The 25723-nt window shown below is 41.9% G+C and overlaps 2 protein-coding genes across 2 annotated transcripts; both read right to left on the reverse strand.

The window, feature by feature from the left end:
* Positions 1–974: 974 nt before the first annotated feature.
* On the reverse strand, positions 975–9025 carry LOC129830050 (peptidyl-prolyl cis-trans isomerase FKBP1A-like). Its single transcript, XM_055892227.1, has 5 exons — positions 8896–9025; positions 8727–8774; positions 6933–7045; positions 3525–3687; positions 975–3369 (listed from the first exon to the last, which is right to left on the reverse strand). Exons 1-4 carry the CDS (start codon positions 8930–8932, stop codon positions 3559–3561), a joined length of 327 nt encoding a protein of 108 aa, XP_055748202.1. The 5' UTR covers positions 8933–9025; the 3' UTR covers positions 975–3369; positions 3525–3558.
* Positions 9026–13483: 4458 nt separating this feature from the next.
* On the reverse strand, positions 13484–25713 carry LOC129830051 (NSFL1 cofactor p47-like). Its single transcript, XM_055892229.1, has 9 exons — positions 25571–25713; positions 24728–24834; positions 24468–24545; positions 16049–16214; positions 15817–15912; positions 15582–15691; positions 15230–15367; positions 14445–14615; positions 13484–14348 (listed from the first exon to the last, which is right to left on the reverse strand). The coding sequence occupies exons 1-9, from the start codon at positions 25670–25672 to the stop codon at positions 14186–14188; spliced, it is 1131 nt and encodes a 376-aa protein (XP_055748204.1). The 5' UTR covers positions 25673–25713; the 3' UTR covers positions 13484–14185.
* Between the last annotated feature and the right edge of the window lie 10 nt (positions 25714–25723).

Below are 25723 nucleotides of genomic sequence, written 5' to 3' on the forward strand. Positions count from 1 at the left end.
GTGACCAAAACATCAGCCAGGAAGCATAGGAACTGAGAAGTGGTCTGTGGTCACCACCTGCAGAATCACTCCTGTTTTGGGGGGTCTTGCTAATTGCCTATAATTTCCACCTTTTGTCTATTCCATTTGCACAACAGCATGTGAAATTTATTGTCAATCAGTGTTGCTTCCTAAGTGGACAGTTTGATTTCACAGAAGTGTGATTGACTTGGAGTTACATTGTGTTGTTTAAGTGTTCCCTTTATTTTTTTGAGCAGTGTACTTTGTTTCCCTCATTTACTCAAGTGTTTCCTTTATTTTGGAAGTTACCTGTATATTTTAATCCCCTCAAACTCAACTCTGGACCTTGAAGCCAGTGCCACTGCTTGTTTGCATTGTCTCTCTCTAATCAGTGACTGATTTCGACCTGACACACTAGATGGGTGCAATTAATTATCAGGTAGAACAGAAAACCATCAGGCTCCAGACCTCGTAGGGTAAGAGTGAACATGAATGGTCATTCTTAAGGTTTAGCTATTCCACAGATTCAGCTTCTATAGCAAAATAGACTAATTCAACACTGATACTTTAAAATTGTTTTATCCTTGATGCCATATAATCCATTAATTGACTCAGGATAAATCAAATGTATGCATACCCATATACCCACAAATATCAGTGCAACAGTATAGTCTACCACCAATGTCCCACTTTTTCTGACAACCAGATACCCAATATCCCTCTTAGCCCTACCATTGACATCACAGAGACCTAAAGGGGAAAAAATATATAGTTTTTCCCAAAGCAGCTTAGAGAGAACTATTGCAACGGCACATGTTTTTTTTTCATCATTGGTTTTGCCTGCATATGTAACTCGGCACACAAATAGACAATACATAGGAGGACCATTTGTGCCACACACCTAGAAAGCTGTAACATCAAGAACAATGATGGCCAGCATCTGAAAAAGTGCTTTCTGAATTATAAAATGAACATTATTTCAACAGGCTTTATTTAATATCATACATAACATGGATGCCTCTGTCACCGGACTACAACAACACAGCATTTAATTTAGGCAGTGTGGTCAGTCTTATGAATGACACTGACAAAATAATTACTTTACAGGTACAGTATAAGTAATTCAGATGCCAATTAAGTTGGCACCGGAAAAATATAATGGCAATTTGTGAAACAAAATAAGGTGGGGGAGGTGACAATCAATTCCACAACCCCAAAATTCAGGCATTTCACTTCTAAGAAAAGCATCATCACTACTCCAACTAATGAGAGTATACTACAGAGCCATTTTCTGTTGACCATCAAGTCACTTTCCCGACATAAAAAAAAAACACCCTAGCAGAATAGCAAATGCCGATGTCGGGACCTTGGAAAACTTAACAGCGAGTGAGTGATGACCATGAAAAACACACAAGACTGATGGTTATAACTGTTTAAGAAGTATATTATTCTCCTGCCTTTATCTAGCTCTAATTGTGATATTTTACCTTGCCTTGCTGACTCTGTATTCAATCTTCCAGATGACATCTGCAATGTTGTAGATGATAACCATCTAGTTACATGTTTGTTAACTTGCACTAGCTGCATTTGATCATATCCACTGCTAAGTGAACTAAGAGGTTTCTCTTCGAACTGCGCGCGCCCGAGAACTGGATCAATACAGTTCCCCCATCTTTGCACTAATATGTTTAAAGCTCTCAATGGGGTTAAAGTTTTGACTTGGAAAGAAAAAGTGATTCAAATGCAGAGCATTAACACCTATAGATCAGGATATTATTAACATGCAGACCGGGCTAGTTTGTGGTTGTGTGTCTGGTAAAGAGAGGCACACATAGGATACAACAATTCTCTACTGTACTAGTTCCTCTGTGCAGAATGCTCACTAGCTCCTAATAAAATGAACAATCAAAATGAAAGAACCACTATGAAAGGTCTGGATAAATTACATATAAAAACAAAGTTCTTATTTTAGGGATCCCACAACTCAATATTTTACTACACTTATGCCACTCAACATTACACTAAACTAAATCAATTAATATTTGTTCTACTTTCAGCTGGGAGAGGTGTGGATGCAAATATGTGCTTTTCATATTCTATTAATTTTGTTCCTCAGTTAAAAAAGAGAAAATCCACTCAAAAACAAATCTAAGCATTTTCATAATCATGATATGGCCGGTGACACTTTCTTTCTTGAAACTTGAACATGCAAAACATTTTTGGGACTGAATCAACAATGGACTAAAAAGAAAAATACCAAAAGATCATTTGAGTGCATTTTCCCCTTTAAGATTTACTCAAGCACCAGCCCTCCATGTTAGTAATAGGTACTCTTACAAACAGATGAATGTCACTGCTAATATTTCATTGGTATTTTGTATTACTCATAACCATGCACAACCAATAATTTGAGAAACAAAGAAAAGTAAAGCACAATTCAAAAATGCAAGACTAAGAACATCAAGATTTTTAAGGTTATGGCTCATAGGTGTTTAAAGAGGGTGAATTGAAAGAAATATATAACTTAGTAACCAGGTTTCCATCCAACCTTTTTATGTCGGTTAGAAAATGTCACAGGCCTGGTGGAAACAGCACATTTTTCTGTGAACTTTCCAAATGTCGACAAAACAAAATACACTACACAAGGTGGGATCTTTGTGTCAGTAAAATGTATTATGCGAGAAATGGCGATGGAAATGCTTTTATGCGCAAATATTGATAACTATTATCTCGAAGTCACGTGATGATATGTTGCGTGGTCCTCCCACTACGACTCAGGAAAGCATGCAGTTTATTAGGCTACAAAGAAAATCAGTTGTAAATACCTTCACAGGGTGGTGAAAGTGCAAGGTGATGAGCTTGATGCTCCTTTCAATAAATATTGAGGGTCTTATTCTGGTGACATGATCGATGATTGGCTGCCGTTTGAAAAATATATACTTATAATCTAGCTATGTTGTAGGCTATACCCACACTGTATCTGTAAACTGTTGGCTAGAGCACACGTGCCAATACCAGAGTGGGCACATTTGCTATAATGCAACATTTGTGAGAAAAAAAATCATTAGAGTTGAAAATGCATGGAAACCCATTTTTTTCTTTAAAAAACAAATTGGTATATGGGAAACTAACTGCAACAGTAATTATGTGCACTAGGTAATCACGCATCTCTGGTGAGTAAATGTAGATTTTACAATATTCGCATGAAAATCTGTCACCAATTGGATGGAAACCTAGCTACTGACAAAAACAGATTTTGTATACATGGATAAAATATTGACCAGTGTTGGAACTATAGACTCAAGCCTCTTCTGGAATCAAGTGTAGACTCTCCTATCTTCTCTATATGTTTCCAAGGTAGGAAGTGACCTGCGAAGACAAAGAGGAGAAAGGAATTAGATTGAAACCATTGCTAAAACCATACCAGACTTTTGTGTGGTTCAGTCCTGTATACTAGATGCAGTTGTACTATTACCTCAACTGAGAATAACATAACAATTTGAAAATCTTCAAAAAGTACTTGCAATTTTTTTAAAGAAAATAGGTAGTGGGGATGCTTCACTCAAGGCTTAGTAGCTCAACATCAAAGAGGAGGGTGGCGTTGGGTGGGATGATCCCCGGGTGGCCCTTCGCCCCGTAAGCAAAGTCAGGCGAGCAGGTCAGCCTGGCCCTCTGACCGACACTCATCTTCAGGACAAGGGAGAGAGGACATAGGCAGAGATAAGCTATGGTTCATTTTTTAGAGAAACATTCATTGACACTGTTGACAACTTTTTTGCTCAAATCTAATTAATTATGCATCACTTTTTGGTTGGACTTAAGCAGCAATTCACACAAGCCCAGACGCTCACTGTTTGAATACTAAACAGAGGATTGTGTGTGGGAGGTGTTTGTCATGCTGTAAGTGTGGTGACTCTGATGAAAATGCCAAAGGCTCTTGTGGAGGAGTGCCATTAGCTGGGAGAATACCTAGCCCACACAACGAAGACTAATAAGGGTACGTCTGAATCTGTTGCCCTAATCAACTTCCTGTCAAACGCCAAGACTAAATGCTTTGAGGTACGCATGGTCTCAGTCTCAGTCTCTCCCTCCTGTTGCACACATCTCCCTTTTAAATCTGTTGCAGCTAAACATCACATGGCTGTAAAACAGAGGGCAGACTGTGTGCACTGCCCCATGAAACTACTTCAGTGTTTTATAGACCCCACCAAGCATGTCATTTGTTCAGATAACACTATGTATCAGTGGTGGAAAATTACCCAATTGTCATACTTGAGTAAAAGTACCTTAATAGAAATGAATCACGTAAAAGTTAGTCTCCCAGTAAAAGTATTTGTTTTTAAATATACTTAAGTATCTAAAGTAAATGTTATTGCTAAAATATACTGTACTTGAGTATCAAAAACAAATAATTTCAAATTCCTTATATGAAGCAAACCAGGCGGCACCATTTTATTTATAAATAGCCAGGGGCACACTCCAATATAACTTACAAAACGAAGCATGTGTGTTTGAGTCCGTCAGATCAGAGGGATGTTCTCTTGATGAGTGCGTGAATATGACCATTTTCCTATCCTGCTAAGCATTCAAAATGTAACAAGTACTTTTGGGTGTCAAATGTATGGAGGAAAAAAAAACATTTGATTTATTTTAGGAATGTAGTGAAGAAAATGAAGTTGTAGGGGCCTCCCGGGTGGCGCAGTGGTCTAGGGCACTGCATCGCAGCACTAGCTGTGCCACCAGAGCCTCTGGGTTCGCGCCCAGGCTCTGTCGCAGCTGGCCGCGACCGGGAGGTCCGTGGGGCGACGCACAATTGGCCTAGCGTCGTCCGGGTTAGGGAGGGTTTGGCCGGTAGGGATATCCTTGTCTCATCGCGCACCAGCGACTCCTGTGGCGGGCACAGTGCACGCTAACCAAGGTCGCCAGGTGCACGGTGTTTCCTCCGACACATTGGTGCGGCTGGCTTCCGGGTTGGATGCGCGCTGTGTTAAGAAGCAGTGCGGCTTGTGTTTCGGAGGACGCATGGCTTTCGACCTTCGTCTCTCCCGAGCCTGTACGGGAGTTGTAGCGATGAGACAAGATAGTAGCTACTAACAATTGGATACCATGAAATTGGGGAGAAAAAGGGGGTAAAATTCAACAACAAAAAATAAAAAAATAAAAAAAATAAAGTGAAGTTGTCAAAAATATATAGAGTAACAAAGATAACCCCCCCAAAAAACTACTTAAGTAGTACTTTCAAGTATGTTTACCCCACTGCTATGCATGAAAACCATCTTCCTACAGAAATGGAAGGCTGTACCTGGAAGTTAAATTCATCAAGCAATTTAAAATGTGTTTCCTCTGGATAATCTTGACTGAGGGTATCATATACAGTACCTTCAGAATCTACTCACCCTCCTTGACATTTTCCACATTGCGTTACAGCCTAAATTTAAAATGGATTACGATTTTTTTTTGTCACTGAGCCCACACACACACACAATACCCCATAATGTCAAAAGGGAGTTGTGTTTCTAGAATTGTTTACAAATGTGTTTATCAGGAATTTTGAATGACTACCTTATCTCTGTACCTCACACATACAATTACCTGTAAGGTCCCTCAGTCAAGCAATGAATTTCAAACATAAAGACCAGGGAGGTTTTCCAATGCCTCGCAAAGAGCACCTATTGGTAGATGGTTAAAAAAAGCAAACAAATATCCCTTTGAGCATAGTTAAGTTATTAATTACACTTTGGACGTACACCCAGTCACTACAAATATACAGGCGTCCTTCCTAACTCAGTTGCCGGAGAGGAAGGAAACCCCTCAGGGATTTCACAATGAGTCAAATGGGGACTTTAAAACAAACAGTTAGAGTTTAATGGCTGTGATAGTTCTCCTGAGGATGGATCAACATTGTAGTTACTCCAAACTACTATCCTAAAATGACAGAGTAAAAATAATGAAGCCTGTACAAAAAAAATATTCCAAAACATGCATCCTGTTTGCAACAAGGCACTAAAGTAAAACTACAAAAAGGATTTGGCAAAGCAATTCACTTTTTGTCCTGTATACAAAGTGTTATGTTTGGGGCAAATCCAATACATTACTATCACTCTCCATATTTTCAAGCATAGTAGTGGCCGCACCATGTTATGGGTATGATTGTAATCGTTATGGACTGGGGAGTTTTTTCAGGATAAAAAATATATATACGGAATGGGGCTAAGGCAAAATCCTAGAGGAAAATCTGGTTTGGTCCACTTTCCAGACACTGGGAGATTAATTCACTTTTCAGCAAGACAATAACCTAAAACACAAGGCCAAATCTACACTGGAGTTGCTTACCAAAACAGTGAATGTTCCTGAGTGGCCGAGTTACAGTTTTGATTGAAAATCTATGGCAAGACCTGAAAATGGTTGTCTAGCAATGATCAACAACCAATTTGACAGATCTTGACATTTTAAAAATAATAAAATGTGCAAATATTGTACAATCCAGGTGTGCAAAACTCTTAGACTTATCCAGAAAGACTGACAGCTGTTATCGCTGCCAAAGGTGAATCTAATATGTATATCAGGGGGTTGAATACTTATGTAAAATCAAGATTGTGTTTTATTTAATGATTTTTTTTTTACAAAATGCTACATTTCTCACTTTGACAGAGTAGTGTGTAGATCATTGACAGAAAACAACAATTAAATCAATTTTAATCCCACCTTGTAACATAAAATGTGGAAAAAGCTAAGGGGTGTGAATACTTTCTGAAGGCACTAAGTGACTGCATTGCAAATACATATACATATGGGATTTTCTGTGTTACAGTATGTCTAAATGGAAACCTCTCAGTTACAAGGAGATGTGTTCATTTCAACACAAAACCCTTCTCATGTACTTCCTGGAATTAGAGGCAGACAGACACCAGACATCTGCACAGTACACCCACCTGCACGACTCCCTCTTCCCAGCCACGGATCACTTCCTGTTTTCCCATTTTAAACCTAAAGGGCTTGTCACTGTCACGGGAGGAGTCAAACTTGCGTCCATCCGTCAGGGAGCCTAAACAGGAAGGAGGAGAAAATGAGAACAGAGCATAAAGGATTTATTTTGACAGTCTGTAACAGAGAAGGTTACGTTTATTACGTTTTAAAGCAATAACTTCAGGACTGAACTGGGGGTGCAATTCCTGTACTAAAACCGAAATGAACTTGAGCTTAAGCAGACAGACTGTCCCCCAATGGACATCTATCATTGTTACAGTTGTAAATGTTTTTTTATTTTTATTAATTTCTCTTTTTGACCTGAACTGTTGGAGTTCAGCACTTACAAATGTCACCGTACCCTGCAATTACATGCTCCCGAGTGGCGCAGCAGTCTAAGGCACTGCATCTCAGTGCAAGAGGCATCACTACAGTCCCTGGTTCAAATCTAGCCTGTGTCACATCAGGCCGTGATTGGGAGTCCCATAGGGCAGTGCACAATTGGCCCAGCGTCCTCCAGGTTTGGCCAGGGTAGGCCGTCATTGTAAATACGAGTTTGTTCTTAACGGACTTGCCTAGTTAAATAAAAAAATTGAAAACATCTGCAACCCTGTACATGCGACTGACAATCTAATCAGTAGAAGGGATTCCAAGGATTTCAGAAATAGCCCCTGCAGCTGTCTGAGGTGGGTAGAAGGGGGGGAAACGGAAAATAGGGCCATAAGAGTGTTTCCTGCTGCACATCTCTCTCTATTTAATGAACTATTAGGGATGGAATTCAACAACATTTTCAGTTGTATTTTGACTTAAAAAGGAAACTCGGGGACATGAGGTTGCCACAGACAACACAGCAGATATGTATCAGATGAGTATCACTGGTGTCTACCTTTAACATAACATGAGGGTACAATTGACAAATGAAAAATAAACCACGATAATTTTCAATCAAATGGGAACTCAAATTGACTATTGTTGCTATAGCAAAGTAGAACAGGCGTACTCTTGACGATTGCTTACACATTTTGCATTGGCATGAATCCGAGTATAATGTCAAAATTACATAATCCCATTTGTGTTACAATATCAACTGCCAATTGAATAGTCTCAATCGTATGAGAACATGTCAAGTAGCAATGTCAATCTAACTGAAAATAAACCAATAAACCAAACCCTGTAGCTATTATCCTATTGGGTTTGTTAAATTGTTCCATTAAACTAATTAGTAAACGATTCAAAAGAAACGAGTCACTCCAGACAGCGATAATCCTCAACAAAGGCAGGAAATCAGACAAGGTTAAAATCCCTCAACGTCTTGTCTGTCTCGGATTTAACCCTGCGGCGGCCGACGTCTGAAAGCATTCAAGGCAGACACATTAAATTGCTTTTACCATACTATAACCACCGATGGTGACAGGTGGCAACAACGTAACAAAGTAGTCGAGACTTCTCGTACGCGATGTTACAATGTTCCTATAACTGCATTCCAATACAAGGAAGCAGCCTCCATTTACAGAAAGCTGTAATACAACACATGGATGGGTGGCCAGCTACAGTTGTACTTGCAATTGCATCCTAATGGAATTCCCTTGAATTAACTAAATATAGTATTCCTACACAGCCAAGAGGCTGAGCCAAAAATACATCCATTCGCAAAGGCTACTGATACAACATGCGGCCTATCAAAAGTATGAATGAATAAAAAAAACGATTGGAATTTGCAGTGGTGCATGCATACGTCTCAGGAAATATCCTAAACTCACCAACATAATGCACAACACACGTCTGTCCTTTTTTAGGGAAAGTTCTTCCTGTGGAAGAAAAAGCGCATAGAAAAACAGGATAACGGTTGAGAAGACGATGATTAATTAATTTGAAAGAACGTAAATCCACCATAAATCTGAAGCGAAGATATGCATAAAAATATTTTACCATCGCCAGGGGTTATTGTCTCAATTTCGACTCCCATTTGTTCGGTACACCCTATCAAGAAACTCGCCTCCCGCAATCTGCTACTTCAATTGCTGTTCATAACTGTCTCTGTGCAGCGGCGTGACCCAGCGTTGCCAACGCTTTAGTAACGAAAGTAGCTATTGGCTGTCCTAAAAGTCGCTAAATGACGTCATCGCCTAGATTGCATAATTGGCCATGTGCATGTAATTGTGATGGATGCTGTAGGAGAGACAAAAAGTGAGTAATAACACCCTAAATATGTTTAGAACTACAAATAAACTTTCTTCTGTCGATTCTTGTTTTTTTTGTGTCACAATTCCAACCCTCCTCCTTTATCTGGGCTTGGGACCGGCAAAAGTGACCCAAAAGAGACACTCGGGCGGAGTTACTTGGTTTTTTATTTTATTTTTGTTATGTAAACCAGGGCGGGATCAGCCAGCGGCATGCGCGATTCAATTGCAGTCTGGAGGCGGAGGGGTGAACATCTCCTGCTCTGACTGGGCTGCCTGAGGACCCCTCTAGCAACATATTTTCAAAAAAGCGACTAGTGACAAATCTAGCGACTTTTTCTGGTGTTATTGGAGACTTTTGGAGACTCTGACATGAAAGCAGGTATCGTTCTTACTCTTCTCAACGAGGCCTCACCCCCACCACAATTATTGGAGGACCAAAAATAGCAGATAATCGGGTCGATTTTTATTTATATATATATATATATATATATATATATAAAATAATTGGGATGGGGTGGGGCCTCGTTACAAATATATATATTTGTAATAATGACAATTACAACAATACTGAATGAACAGTTTTATTTTAACTTAATATAATACATAAATAAAATCTATTTAGTCTCAAAAAAATAATGACACATGCTCAATTTGGTTTAAATAATGCAAAAATACAGTGTTGGAGAAGAAAGTCAAAGTGCAATATGTGCCATGTAAAAAATAAGCTAACGTTTAAGTTCCTTGCACAGAACATGAGAACATATGAAAGCTGGTTGGTTAAGAAGTTTTAGCTTGTAGTTATGACAGGTCGACTATTTCTCTCTATACCATTTGTATTCCATATACCTTTGACTATTGGATGATCTAATAGGCACTTTAGTATTGCCAGCCTAATGTCAGGAGTTGATAGGCTTGAAGTCATAAACAGCGCTGTGAAGCAAGCATTGCTAAGAGCTGCTGGTAAACGCAGTAAAGTTTGAATGAATGCTTACGAGCCTGCTGCCGCCTACCACCGCTCAGTCAGACTGCTCTATCAAATCATAGACTTAATTATAACATAATAACACAGAAATACGTGCCGTTGGTCATTAATATGGTCAAATCAAGAAACTATCATTTCGAAAACAAAACGTTTATTCTTTCAGTGAAATACGGAACCGTTCCGTATTTTATCAAACGGGTGGCAACCCTAAGTCTAAATATTGCTGTTACATTGCACAACTTTCAATGTTGTCATAATTATGTAAAATTCTGGCAAATTAGTTTGCCAGGCGGCGACTCTGCATGCAATGAACGCAAGAGAAGTGACAATTTCCCTAGTTAAAAGAAATTCATGTTAGCAGGCTATATTAACTAAATATGCAGGTTTAAAAAAATAGGTACTTCTGTGTATTGATTTTAAAAGAAAGGCATTGATGTTTATGGTTAGGTACATTCGTGCGACGAGTTTTTTTCCGCAAATGCGCTTTTGTTAAATCATCACCCGTTTAGCGAAGTAGGCTGTGATTCGATGATAAATTAACAGGCACCGCATGGATATTATGCAATGCAGGACAAGCTAGTTAACCTAGTAATATCATCAACCATGTGTAGTTAACTAGTGATTGTGAAGAATGTTTTTTAAGATAAGTTTAATGCTAGCTTGCAACTTACCTTAGCTCCTTGCTGCACTCGCTTTACAGGTGGTCAGCCTGCCACGCAGTTTCCTCGTGGAATGCATTGTAATTGGCCCTAATCGGCGTCCAAAAATGCAGATTACCGATTGTTATGAAAACTTGAAATCGGCCATGCCGATTAATCGGTCGACCTCTACAACATACACTTATGTATACTGTAGCTAAGAAAGTAATACTATCTCCCATGCATATTGCATCATTTATACAGCAGCATACAATACATTTTTGGACTCACCTTGTTGGGCTGTGCTCACTTGAACAGGAAGGTGGCGCGGCGGTCCTTCGTGGGCAAACTTTGCCATCAAAGTGTGGCATTCTCTAAATTTATGGTGCTTTCAAGACAACTCAGAACTCTTGGGGGGAAAAAAACAGGGTCGAATCATGACGTTAGTGTTCTTCAGGTCGGAGCTCCAGAAAGAGGCCAGAGTTCCCGAGTTGGATGACCGTTCAAAACGTATTTTCCCAGTCGGAGTTCATTTTTTTTCTCAGAGTTCCCAGTTTTCTTGGAACTCACTGAAGTCTGAGATTTCCCAGTTCAAAATTTCCAGTTGTTTTGAAAGCGGAAGAAGATATGCTGGATTGACAGCATGGCCAATGATGCATGTTTTATCCTTTTAAACTTGGAAAAGAGACCCATTTAACCCAGACTTGGACCACACATCCACTTCACTGAATAGCAGGCTAGTGATTGCTTTGCAATGCTTGCAGTTAGCCACTGATTGCTTCCAAACCGCTCATTGTTGAATTTGCAATTTCCAACTTGTCCAATGACCGATGAACACCGATACAATTTCTCTTCATATGACAAGGATTAAAAAGGATTTGCCAATAGATTGTCAACTTGATTCATGATGACTGCTAGCTTGCTACCTAAGATTTTGAAAGTATGATGTTGACAGTCCAAAGCTAATGTAGATATGTGATTTGACTTCATTTTATCTGTTGACGTTGAGCCTTCTTAGATGAATGAGCACTTCTAATGTAACTCTATGGCAGCACCCAAGGGGCCTGAATTTGAGCTCTCCCTGTGTCCCCATGAGCGACAGAACACTGAGCCAATCACAGCGCAACTAGAGAACATTACCAACCCCTACACTCTGTATTTTCCGCTGAAGTACCTGCATTTTGGAGTTGCCTTAAGAAAGCAAAAAAGAGACCATGTTTGTATGCAGCTTTATTAATTCAATTACCTTTTTTTATATACATTTGTTTGCAATCTGTGACACATTAATGCCAAACTAACATGCAAAACAGGCAACAAAAAACTCTGCCCCACCTGCCCTGAATGGCGGGTCACCACTGTATATTGTCCATTTTACTTTGACCTGTCATGTTTTTAGGATATGTTGTTGGTTAACATGTCAGTGTAACCGGTGCTGTACTGCACCGCTGTAGCTCTGCGTTGTGTATGGTTGATTGAAACTATAGACCTGGACTTCGGAGATAAGGTTGTTTTAATGACTCAGAACTCACTCTGCATCCAAAAGAAAAGACAAAACATTTGTGGAGCACATATGTTCTGCTAATCGTCGCGTCTTTCTACAACATACAACGGACTGGGGTCCGTCGAGGAGCTAGCCATCGTTCACACAATACCATAGCTAGCTAGTAACCACATGTTGAATTCAGAATGTTAATATCCCCAAAAAGTACAATTACATCCACTTATGAGTAACCTCTAAACATACATTATTCATGAACCAAACGGTGTATGGAATCAACATTTTCTGAAGACAGAAAAAGCGTGCCCACCTTTCATAGTGATTTGAGCACGCAGGGCAAAACGTAAGTACACACCCATATTCCCAGGATGCAGGCATACATAATAACAAATCAACATGCTATATTAATATGAACCTGGTGAAATTCAAAGTATTTAAACTGTTACATTACCACATTTTCAATTTGATACAGCACCATTTAGGTTAGGCTATTTGAACGAAGAAACCTGCACGATGTAAAGTTTGTCTCATTAATAACGTTACATTATCATACATTTGATCTCTGACCTGTCAGCTACAGAAAAGGCCACACACTGTTTCTACCATATCCTATATCTGCTACATGATTCATGTTAGATTATTTTTGGGACGGAATGGTAGTGGAATGCTGCAAAAGTGTGTTTTAATCAGCTATTTGATGACGTGAATATAATCCGATTAGTTATATCTATTGACTAGGATGGTCCTCCCCTTCCTCTGAAGAGCCTCCCCTGGTTTGTACAACTGCACACTAGTTTAATTTTTTTTTTTGAAATGTCCTAAATTGGGAATTTAAAAAATAAACGTTTTAAATGGGCCTACTCTATTAAAGCACTATAATATAGTGATAGACAAAAAGCATTCCATATTCCAGCAGATTACTTGACCGACTAGGCTATGGTTCAAAACTAGGTCTCAAGCATACCCCAAGACCGTTAGTCCGCTGAGCAAAAGCCATTTGGCTTGGGGAGCTAACGCAACTTAGTTACCAATTTCGCAGTCACGGGTCAATGAACCATCTCCATTACATTAGCATATCATCAGACTGCCTTGCTGAAAAACAAAGCACAATTTTTTTTTCAATAATGGATTTAATATCAATTTGAAATTATCATATGTAATCACAGTAATCATATGTTCTGTAACTCTTCATAATAGAAAATAGCAAGACTAGGAATTCCATATACATCAAACAAATTTATTGAATTACCTTCCAGAGGTCCAAACAATCATTCCAACTGTCCTGTTTTTGTCCAAGCCTGCGTAGAGATCAGTGAGATCAACCTGCCACTAAAACCCATTGTCTACAAGTTATAAAGTGAGTTTCTGTTCAATCATTAGTTTGATAGTAAAGCAATCTAGCTATTACATGTTACGCAATCTAAATCCCACTTCCTTAGTGTTGGGACTGTTTTGACGCTTTATTGAGATTCTGAATACGATGGGCGCATAAGGCTACTGGCATACATTGGGTACATTTGCGGTTGGGTTGACCTGATGGCAACTTGTTGTGTGGAAAAAGCCAAACTAACAGGCAGGGGTTGAGCCAGAGGAGAGATAAGTGGAAGATAGAAAGTGATGAACAAAACGAATAACAGTATTATTAACATCTAAAGCAATCTCTGAAACTTAAGAAAGCTTTATTGTTACTGTGCGTGTTCACCTAATACTTTCTAAACAGCTTTTACCACCAAATCAACTGTTTCTTCTGCCTTTCTTTGAAGCCCTATCCGTTCCCCACATTTGCCCCTCCAACTGCTGAAGAGGGAAAACGTATCACTATAGAAAAAAAAGGAATTAGAAGTCCATAAGTCCATGGTGTCTCGTCCCTCAGGGGGACCAAAGAGCTGTGAACCAGCCAGGCCACCAGGGGGCTCCATCACTTTAGCCGCTGCACGATGACTGCATTGAGCAGGTTGGCATCCCGCAGCGTCTGGCTCTCGTCAGTCAGCTCCTTGTTGGGGAAGGTTGTTATGAGCACAAACTCTGTTGCGGCCATTAAAGGTCGAGCTCCCACCACAAACTGACGCACGTCCGACACCCTATGGACAAGAAGAGAAATGATGGATATAATATTTAAATGTTGTTTGTAATGGTGGGAGTAAGGCGATGTAGAGCTTAAAGGCTCCAAAACTGACCTGTGAGTGTGGTTGAACTTCTGCACCAGTCTTCCCCCGTCGGCCAGTCTGATCTGGATGTTTGTGACAGGCTGGGAGGCGTCCAGGTTCACAGAGGCGATGGCCTGGGCCTCACTGGCTACCTGGTCCTGGTCCCCCATACGTGGAGCAGACACCAGTTCAGGGGTGGCACTGAGGCGGGAAAGAGAGACGTTTATTATGATTACTGTATTTAACAGTTATATCTAGAAAACATAAAAAAAACGTAAATCAAATACCATATCACATTGTGCCATAATTTCCTTTTCTACCCCCTTGTGGTAATAAGGTGTAACAGCCACCCTATTCAATCAATCACATTTATTTATAAAGCCCTTCTTACATCAGCTGATGTCACAAAGTGCTGCACAGAAACCCAGCCTAAAACCCCAAACAGCAACCAATGCAGGTGTAGAAGCATTTAATCTGAGAATCTTTGGTCTGTACCCAAATCTAAAAACCAGTGATGAAAACCAGGTTATTTCTTCCATGGCAGGTGGACAGACAGGCGAGTTGATACAATTTACATTACCCTTCTAGAACAGTATTTCCCAACTTTGGTCCTCCAGTACCCCCAACAGCACACATTTTTGTTGTAGCCCTGGACAAAAACACCTGATTCAACTTGCCAAGGGCTTGATGATTAATTGACAAGTAGAATCAGGTGTGCTTGTCAGGGGCCACAAGTTATGTTGGGGGTACTGGAGGACCTGAGTTAGGAAACACTGTTCTAGGTGATGCATTCTTTCGGAATAGATCGAGCTCACCTGCCCAGTTTCTGTCCTTCCCCGCCAAATGCCTTGAAGGTAACCTTGGGTTTGGAGAAGTCCTCATCCCGATGGTCCTCCATATCCAAGTTGACCTGACCCCCCCGGGAGCGCTGTCTCAGCTCCAAAGGAATTTCCCTGAAAGGAGGAATGACTTCTATTATGACAATGCTTCAGCAATGAGGAAACAGACTTCAGAGAGAAACATGTGTCCCCCAGCTGTCCAGTGCTGAGCAGAATGTGTATGCCATAAATTCATTTCTAACTTAGTAAATGGATTTAGGAACATGTGACATGAGCAGCCACGCATATAAACAGTATGACAAGCAGACAGTATGGACAGTGTACTCACCCCCTACGGATGGACTCCAGGAAAATGGCATTGCCAGGATCACTGTAGTTTCTGAGTTCACCGTCGCCCAGGCTGAAACCTGTCTTCCACAGCTTCAGGACTACATGCACCTTCAGCACGTAGTAAAGAAAATAGGCTACATCAAGTATACTAAAGTAAATGTACTCTTCCGAGATCAAATTTATACTAGCAATACAAAATATCTATTCAAATAAATTCACTGTCAAACACTAACATCCTGCTGGCTGTTAGCAGCTCTTCTCTCTCCAGCCACATAAACAGGCTCCTCCTCAGGCGCTGCACCAAGCCGGTAGCCACCGCCAATGAACGGCTAGAGGGAAGGTTAGAGGAGAAAAAGAATAAGCAAAACATTATACACCATTACCTCGATGATTTAAGGTCAATTCCAAAACACATGGATAATAACACATAGGTGCAGGACACAATTACTGAGAAGCTTTTCTTACCCTGGCTCGACTAGGCTCTCCTGGGCCTCTCCCAGCCTTCTCCACAGGTACGGCCCCATGCTCCTTAGCCCCCTTGAAGAGGTCCTCCACCACCTCATTAGAGCTCTTCTTCTTGGGGGGGCCCACAATCTGCTGCCCACTGCGTTCAGAACCCCCAGCAAAGAACCTAGAGGGAAGCAAAGGAAGAATGTGGATACAACACAATCAGAATTTTGGATCTTGTCCAAGAGGCAACCTCTGGTTACAACATCAGTGCTGTGATTCAAATAAATCAAATCTTATTTGTCACATGCTTCAAAAGCAACAGATGTAGACTAACAGTGAAAAGCTTATGGGCCCTTCCCAACAAATCAGAGAATTTTTTATATATATATATATATATATAAATAAAATAAGACGAGGAGTGAATGAGTAACGATAACTTGGCTATATACACGGGGTGCCTGTACCAAGTTAAAGTGCGGGGATACGAGGCAATTGAGGTACATATTGGTAGGGATAAAGTGACAAGGCAACAGTATAAACAAACAGTAGCAGCAGCGTATGTGATGAGTCAAAAGAGTTAGTGCAAAAAGGGTCAATGCAGATAGTTAACTAATTATTATTAGTATTATTGGTTAACCCAGACTAACTAGCAGTCTTAGTTTGCAGTCTTATGGCTTGGGGGTAGAAGCTGCTCAGGATTCTGTTGGTTCCAGACTTGGTGCATCGGTACCGCTTACCATGCAGTAGCAGAGAGAACAGTCTATGACTTGGGTGTCTGGAGTCTGACAGTTTTTATAGCCTTCCTCTGACGCTGCCTGTCATAGAGGTCCTGGATGGCAGGTAGCTCAGCCCCAGTGACGTACTGGGCCAGACGCACTAGACTCTATAGCGCCTTGCGGTCGGATGCCGAGCAGTTGCCATTCCAAGCGGTGATGCAGCCAGTCAAGAAGCTCTCAAATGGTGCAGCTGTATAACTTTGAGGATCTGAGGGCATATGCCTAATCTTTTCAGCCTCCTGAGGGGAAAGTGGCATTGTCAGACCTTCTTCACAACTGTGTGTGGACCATGATAATTCCTTAGAGATGTGAACACCGAAGAACTTTATGCTCTCGACACACTCCACTACAGCCCCGCCGATGGGGGCGTGCTCGGCCCTCCGTTTGCTGTAGTCCACGATCAGCCTCTTTGTCTTGCTGACTTTGAGGGAGAAGTTGTTGTCCTGGCACCACACTGCCAGGTCACCGACCTCCTCTCTATAGGCTGTCTCATCGTTGTCGGTGATCAGGCCAACCACTGTCGTATCGTCAGAAAACTTAATGATGGTGTTGGGAGTTGTGCACGGCTATGCAGTGGCAGGTGAACAGGGAGTACAGGAGGGGACTAAGCACACACCCCTGAGGGGCCAGTGTTGCGGATGTGTAGTTAACTACCCTCACCAGCTGGAGGCGGCCCATCAGGAAGTCCAGGATCCAGTTGCAGAGAGAGGTGTTCAGTCCCAGGGTCCTGAGCTTAGTAATGAGGTGTTGAATGCTGAGCTAGTCAATGCACATCATTCTCACATACAGTGCATTGGGAAACTATTCAGACCCATTGACTTTTTCCACATTGTTAAAATTCAGCCTTATTCTAAAATGGATTACATAGTTTTTCCCCCACATTTACACACATTATCCAAAAAAGGACAATGCAAAAGGGTTACACATTTTTGCTAATTTATTAAGAATAACACACTTAAATATCACATTTACATAAGTATTCAGACCCTTTACTCAGTACTTTGTTGAAGCACCTTTGGCAGCAATTACAGCCAAGTTTTTTAGGGTATGACTCTACAAGCTTGGTACACCTGTATTTGGGGAGTTCCTCCCATTATTTTCTGTAGATCCTCTCAAGCTCTGTCAGGTTGGATGGGGAGCTTTCCTGCACAGCTATTTCTCAGGTCTCTACAGAGATATTAGATCAGGTTCAAGTCCGGGCTCTGGCTGGGCCACTCAAGGACATTCAGAGACTTGTCCCGAAGCCACTCCTGCGTTGTCTTGGCTGTGTGCTTAGGGTCGTTGTCCTGTTGGAAGGTGAACCTTCGCTCCAGTTTGAGGTCCTGAGCTCTCTGGAGCAGGTTTTCATCAAGGATCTCAGTACTTTGCGCCGTTCATCTCTCCCTCAATCCTGACTAGTCTCCCAGTCCCTAAAAAACATCCCCACAGCATGATGCTGCCACCACCATGCTTCACCGTAGGGATGGTGCCAGGTTTCCTCCAAACGTGACGCTTAGCATTCAGGCTAAAGAGTTCAACATTGGTTTCATCAGAACAGAACATCTTGTTTCTCATGGCCTGAGAGTCCTTTAGGTGCCTTTTGGCAAACTCTAAGCGGGCTGTCATGTACCTTTTACTGAGGAGTGGCTTCCATCTGGCCACTCTACCATAAAGGCGTGATTGGTGGAGTGCTGCAGAGATGGTTGTTCTTCTGGAAGGTTCTCCCATCTCCACAGAGGAACTCTGGAGCTCTGTCAGAGTGACCATCTAGGTCTTGCTCACCTCCCTGACCAAGGCCCTTCTCCCCCGATTGCTCAGTTTGGCCGGGTGACCAGCTATAGGAAGAGTCTTGTTTGTTCCAAACTTCTTCCATTCAAGAATGTTGGAGACCACTGTGTCCTTGGGGATCTTCAATGCGGCAGAAATGTTTTGGTACCCTTCCTCAGATCTGTGCCTCGACACAATCCTGTCTCGAAGCTCTAGGGACAATTCCTTTGACCTCATGGCTCGGTTTTTGCTCTGACATGCACTGTCAACTGTTGGACCTTATATAGACAGGTGTGTGCCTTTCCAAATCATGTACAATCAAATGAATTTACCACAGGTGGACTCCAATCAAGTTGTCGAAACATCTCATGGATGGTCTGGATAGTTAAGTAAATAAGGTCTGTTTTTTTATTTTTAAAAGATTTGCTAAAATATTGAAAAACCTGTTATTGCTTTGTCATTATGGGATAGTGTGTAGATTGAGGAAAAATATTTATTTAATCCAGTTTAGAATAAGGCTGTAACGTAACAAAATGTGTAAAAGGTGGTCTGAATACTTTCAGAATGCACTGTAGGTGTTCCTCTTGTCCAGGTGTGAGAGGGAAGTGTGGAGTGCATGTGCACTAGAGAATGCATCATCTGTGGATCTGTTGGGGTGGTATGCGAATTGGAGTGGGTCCAGGATGTCTGGGATGTCGTTGTTGATGTGAGCCATGACCAGCCTTTTAAAGCATTTCATGGCTACAGATGTGAGTGCTACGTGCCGAGAGTCATTTAGACAGATTACCATGGCGAACTTTGGCACAGGGACTCTGGTGGTCTGCTTGAAACATGTAGGTATTACATACTGGGTCAGGGAGAGGTTCATAATGTCAGTTTAGACACTTGCAGGTCAGCGCATGGTCCGAATACACGTCCTGGTAATCCGTCTGCCCCCGCGGCCTTGTGAATGTTAAACTGTTTATAAGGTCTTACTTACATCAGCTATAGAGAGCGAGATCAGTCATCCGGAACAGCGGGTGCTTTCATGAATGGTTCAGTGTTGCTTTCCTCGAAGTGAGCATAGAAGAAACTTAGATCGTCTGGTATGCGAGTGGTTGATGCGAGTGGTTTTCCATTGAATGCCTATTGACTATGTAATTGGTTAGGGCCCAGATTGCAGTTCCTATGGCTTCCACTAGATGTCAAGTCTTTAGACATGGTTTCAGGCTTGTTTTCTGAAAAACTACGAAGAAAAAGACCTTTGGTCAGGGGACTGGGGAAGCATGCAGTACTGGTGTGCGCGCCCTTTGTTCTTTTTCCATTCTATTGAATACACTATTGTCCGGTTGAAATATTATCGATTATTTTGATAATTGACACCCTGAGGATTAGTTATAAACATTGTTTGACATGTTCCGACAAACTTTACCGGTAATATTAGGATGTACTCGTCTACATGTTTTGACCGCCTTTGAGCCAGTGGATTACTGAACAAAACGTGCCAACAAAACAGAGTTTTTGGGATATAAAGAAGGACTTTATCGAACAAAACAGCCATTTATTGTGTTCCTGGGACCCTTTTGATTTTTATTTAATTTATTTTTTTCACCAGATAGGCAAGTTGAGAACAAGTTCTCATTTACAATTGCGACCTGGCCAAGATAAAGCAAAACAGTTCGACACATACAACAACAAAGTTACACATGGAGTATAACAAACATACAGTCAATAATACAGTAAAAAAAATAAGTATATACAATGTGAGCAAATGAGGTGAGATAAGGGAGGTAAAGGCAAAAAAGGCCATGGTGGCGAAGTAAATACAATATAACAAGTAAAACACTGGAATGGTAGATTTGCAGTGGAAGAATGTGCAAAATAAAGATAGAAATAATGGGGTGCAAAGGAGCAAAATAAATAAATAAATACAGTAGGGGGAGAGGTAGTTGTTTGGGCTAAATTATAGATGGGCTATGTACAGGTGCAGTAATATGTGAGCTGCTCTGACAGCTGGTGCTTAAAGCTAGTGAGGGAGATAAGTGTTAACAATCAGAGATTTTTGTAGTTCATTCCAGTCATTGGCAGCAGAGAACTGGAAGGAGAGGCGGCCAGAGGAAGAATTGGTTTTGGGGGTGACCAGAGAGATATACCTGATGGACCGCGTGCTACAGGTGGGTGCTGCTATGGTGACCAGCGAGCTGAGATAAGGGGGGACTTTACCTAGCAGGGTCTTGTAGATGACCTGGAGCCAGTGGGTTTGGCGACGAGTATGAAGCGAGGGCCAGCCAACGAGAGCGTACAGGTCGCAGTGGTGGGTAGTATATGGGGCTTTGGTGACAAAACGGATGGCACTGTGATAGACTGCATCCAATTTATTGAGTAGGGTATTGGAGGCTATTTTGTAAATGACATTGCCGAAGTCGAGGATCGGTAGGATGGTCACTTTTACAAGGGTATGTTTGGCAGCATGAGTGAAGGATGCTTTGTTGCAAAATAGGAAGCCGATTCTAGATTTTACTTTGGATTGGAGATGTTTGATGTGAGTCTGGAAGGAGAGTTTACAGTCTAACCAGACACCTAGGTATTTGTAGTTGTCCACATATTCTAAGTCAGAACCGTCCAGAGCAGTGATGTTGGACGGGCGGGCAGGTGCAGGCAGCGATCGGTTGAAGAGCATGCATTTAGTTTTATTTGTATTTAAGAGCAATTGGAGGCAACGGAAGGAGAGTTGTATGGCATTGAAGCTCGTCTGGAGGGTTGTTAACACGGTGTCCAAAGAAGGGCCAGAAGTACACAGAATGGTGTCGTCTGCGTAGAGGTGGATCAGAGACTCACCAGCAGCAAGAGCAACATCATTGATGTATACAGAGAAGAGTCGGCCCAAGAATTGAACCCTGTGGCACCCCCATAGACTGCCAGAGGCCCGGACAACAGGCCCTCCGATTTGACACACTGAACTCTATCAGAGAAGTAGTTGGTGAACCAGGCGAGGCAATCATTTGAGAAACCAAGGCTATCGAGTCTGCCGATGAGGATGTGGTGATTGAGAGAGTCGAAAGCCTTGGCCAGGTCAATTAATACGGCTGCACAGTATTTTTTTTCTTATCGATGGCGGTTAGGATATCGTTTAGGACCTTGAGCGTGGCTGAGGTGCACCCATGACCAGCTCTGAAACCAGATTGCATAGCGGAGAAGGTATGGTGGGATTCGAAATGGTCGGTAATCTGTTTGTTGACTTGGCTTTCGAAGACCTTAGAAACGCAGGGTAGGATAGATATAGGTCTGTAGCAGTTTGGGTCAAGAGTGTCCCCCCCTTTGAGGAGGGGGATGACTGCAGCTGCTTTCCAATCTTTGGGAATCTCAGACAACACGAAAGAGGTTGAACAGGCTAGTAATAGGTGTTGCAACAATTTCGGCAGATCATTTTTAGAAAGAAAGGGTCCAGATTGTCTAACCTGGCTGATTTGTAGGGGTCCAGATTTTGCAGCTCTTTCAGAACATCAGCTGACTGGATTTGGGAGAAGGAGAAATGGGGAAGGTTTGGGTGAGTTGCTGTGGGGGGTGCAGTGCTGTTGACCGGGGTAGGGGTAGCCAGGTGGAAAGCATGGCCAGGCGTAGAAAAATGCTTATTGAAATTCTCAATTATAGTAGATTTATCGGTGGTGAAAGTGTGTCCTGTCCTCAGTGCAGTGGGCAGCTGGGAGGAGGTGTTCTTATTCTCCATGGACTTTAGTGTCCCAGAACTTTTTTGGAGTTTGTGTTGCAGGAAGCAAATTTCTGCTTGAAAAAGCTAGCCTTGGCTTTTCTAACTGCCTGTGTATATTGGTTTCTAGCTTCCCTGAAAAGTTGCATATCACGGGGGCTGTTCGATGCTAATGCAGAACGCCATAGGATGTTTTTGTGTTGGTTAAGGGCAGTCAGGTCTGGAGAGAACCAAGGGCTATATCTGTTCCTGGTTCTAAATTTCTTGAATGGGGCATGCTTATTTAAGATGGTGAGGAAGTTTTTTTTTTTTTTAACAACCAGGCATCCTCTATCCTTCCAGGATACCCCGGCCAGGTCGATTAGAAAGGCCTGCTCGCTGAAGTTTTTCAGGGAGCGTTTGACAGTGATGAGTGGGGGTCGTTTGACCGCTGACCCATTACGGATGCAGGCAATGAGGCAGTGATCGCTGAGATCTTGGTTGAAAACAGCAGAGGTGTATTTAGAGGGCAAGTTGGTTAGGATGATATCTATGAGGGTGCCCGTGTTTACGGCTTTGGGGTGGTACCTGGTAGGTTCATTGATCATTTGTGTGAGATTGAGGTCATCAAGCTTAGATTGTAGGATGGCTGGGGTGTTAAGCATGTTCCAGTTTAGGTCGCCTAGCAGCACGAGCTCTGAAGATAGATGGGGGGCAATCAGTTCACATATGGTGTCCAGAGCACAGCTGGGGGCAGAGGGTGGTCTATAGCAGGCGGCAACAGTGAGAGACTTGTTTTTAGAGAGGTGGATTTTTAAAAGTAGAAGTTCAAATTGCTTGAGTACAGACCTGGATAGTAGGACATAACTCTGCAGGCTATCTTTGCAGTAGATTGCAACACCGCCCCCTTTGGCCGTTCTATCTTGTCTGAAAATGTTGTAATTAGGAATGGAGATTTCAGAATTTTTGGTGGTCTTCCTAAGCCAGGATTCAGACACGGCTAGAACATCCAGGTTGGCAGTGTGTACTAAAGCAGTGAATAAAACAAACTTAGGGAGGAGGCTTGTAATGTTAACATGCATGAAACCAAGGCTATTACGGTTACAGAAGTCATCAAAAGAGAGCGCCTGGGGAATAGGAGTGCTTGGGGGAATAGGAGTGGAGCTAAGCACTGCAGGGCCTGCATTCACCTCTACATCACCAGAGGAACAGAGGAGGAGTAGGATAAGGGTACGGCTAAAAGCTATGAGAATTGGTCGTCTAGAACGTCCGGAACAGAGAGTAAAAGGAGGTTTCTGGGGGCGATAAAATAGCTTCAAGGTATAATGTACAGACAAAGGTATGGTAGGATGTGAATACAGTGGAGGTAAACCTAGATATTGAGTGATGAGAGAGATATTGTCTCTAGAAACATAATTGAAACCAGGTGATGTCATTGCATGTGTGGGTGGTGGAACTGAAAGGTTGGATAAGGTATAATGAGCAGGGCTAGAGGCTCTACAGTGAAATAAGCCAATAAACACTAACCAGAACAGCAATGGACAAGGCATATTGACATTAAGGAGAGGCATGCTTAGTCGAGTGATCATAAGGGTCCAGTGAGACGTGAGGTTGGTCTGGTTAATGAAGGCGGTGACTGATGTGTCCTGAAACAGTCCTGTGGCTTAGCATCCACTTCATCGGATCATCTCCGTATTGAGCGCGTCACTGGTACTTCCTGTTTGAGTTTTTGCTTGTAAGCCGAAATCAGGATGATAGAGTTATGGTCAGATTTGCCAAAGGGAGGGTGAGGAGACCTTTGTATGTGTTTGTGTGTGGCGTAAAGATGATCTAGAGTTTTTCACCTCTAGCTGCACAGTTAACAATCTGGTAAAAATTAGGTAAGACGCATTTCAGTTTCCCTGCATTAAAATCACTAGCCACTAGAAGCAGGCCTCTGGATGTGCACTCTCTCATTTGCTTATGGCCCTATACAGCTCATTGAGTGCGGTCTTAGTGCCAGCATCGGTTTGTGATGGTAAATATACAGCTACTGTTGACAAGTAACACAGGGACCCACTCCCACCCAGCAGAATCTGTTGATGCGGCAGAAAGCAATTACCAGCCTAGAGAGAACTGAACAGAGAAACCAAAATAGTTTTGGTACATTCTGGAGGCACCCTACACTCGGTCCAAAATACACAGCCTAGGCCTACATGCAATGTGAAATGCATACACCTTAAAGTCATAGAAGTAAAGACAGACTTACCTTTCCCCTTCCTCCTCGTCACTGTCATCTTCTTCCTCGTGCATCATATCCCTGAAGGAGGTCACTCTATTTTCACTCCTTTACCCAAAAAAAAAACAATGACAATAGGGTCAAACAATCATGTAACATGAAATGTTTCATAGAATAATCATTAAAAAAGGATGACAAAGGCAACACTGAAAGGACATGGGCATCCTGTTTTAATGGTACATAGAATGACAGTGTAACAATGGATTTACATAGGTCAGTTAGCTATGTACCTGCCAGGCCCTGTGGAACGAGGCACAGAGGATCCACCACTCTCTGGCTGAGGTAGTGTCACTATGTCATCCTCAGCACCATCTTCAAAGAAACTGGCCAGGGCAAGCTAAGGAAAGAGACCAAGATGCCATGTCATTCAAACGTCAATATCTCAATATCTAGTCATAGTCTAAAGCTGATTACTAGCTATCTAACGTTGGCTAGTTAGAGCTTAATTGTGAACTTGCCTAATTAGGAAGTAGCTACCTAATATTAGTTAGCTGAGACTGATGTTCTTTTACATACTATACTTGCTAGCAATTAACGTTAGGATGGGAAACATCTGATACATTAGCCATCATCTCAGTGACTAGTTGGAAAATGTTGTTAGGTAGTTATGAAGTTGGCTTACTACTGGACCATAATATCTGCCAATCGAATAGTTAGCTAACGCGTTAGTTACAAAAGTTAGCTAAATTAGCCACCTAGCTAATCTGCTAGCTAGCTTGTTAGCCAGATAACGTTAGTTAGCTAGAACGCAGTGAGCCATTCATAGATTAAACGGATAAGTTAGCAAGTTAATATTATACTCGCTACTAGACAGTGGTAGTAAAACATTGGTATCTGTGTGAAACTTAATGGTAGATATAACTAGATACCAGGGAATACGAATGCAATGGTCACTCGATCTAATGTTGTGAGAAAGAGTGACTTGCACAAATCGCCAGCAGAAACTAGTGCGGTAGCTAGCCAGCATGTAAGTGTTAGCTAGCTAACTAGATACTGTCATTCGTATGTTGTTGTGAGTTAACTTCAAATATCACATGTAGTACAACTCGTAGGTCGATGTGATCAGCATGTACCTGCAAATCCCAACCGGCAGACTCCAAGAAAAAACGGGCCCTCTCTTCATCAACATCAGTAACAGCAACGAACTCCCTCACCGACGATTCTTGGTCCGCCATTTTGATATGCCCATTCAATGACTGTTCCGACTCCAGTTGAGGAAACACCTA

Source organism: Salvelinus fontinalis, chromosome 31, assembly GCF_029448725.1.
Source record: "Salvelinus fontinalis isolate EN_2023a chromosome 31, ASM2944872v1, whole genome shotgun sequence".
Classification (NCBI taxonomy): Eukaryota; Metazoa; Chordata; class Actinopteri; order Salmoniformes; family Salmonidae; genus Salvelinus; species Salvelinus fontinalis.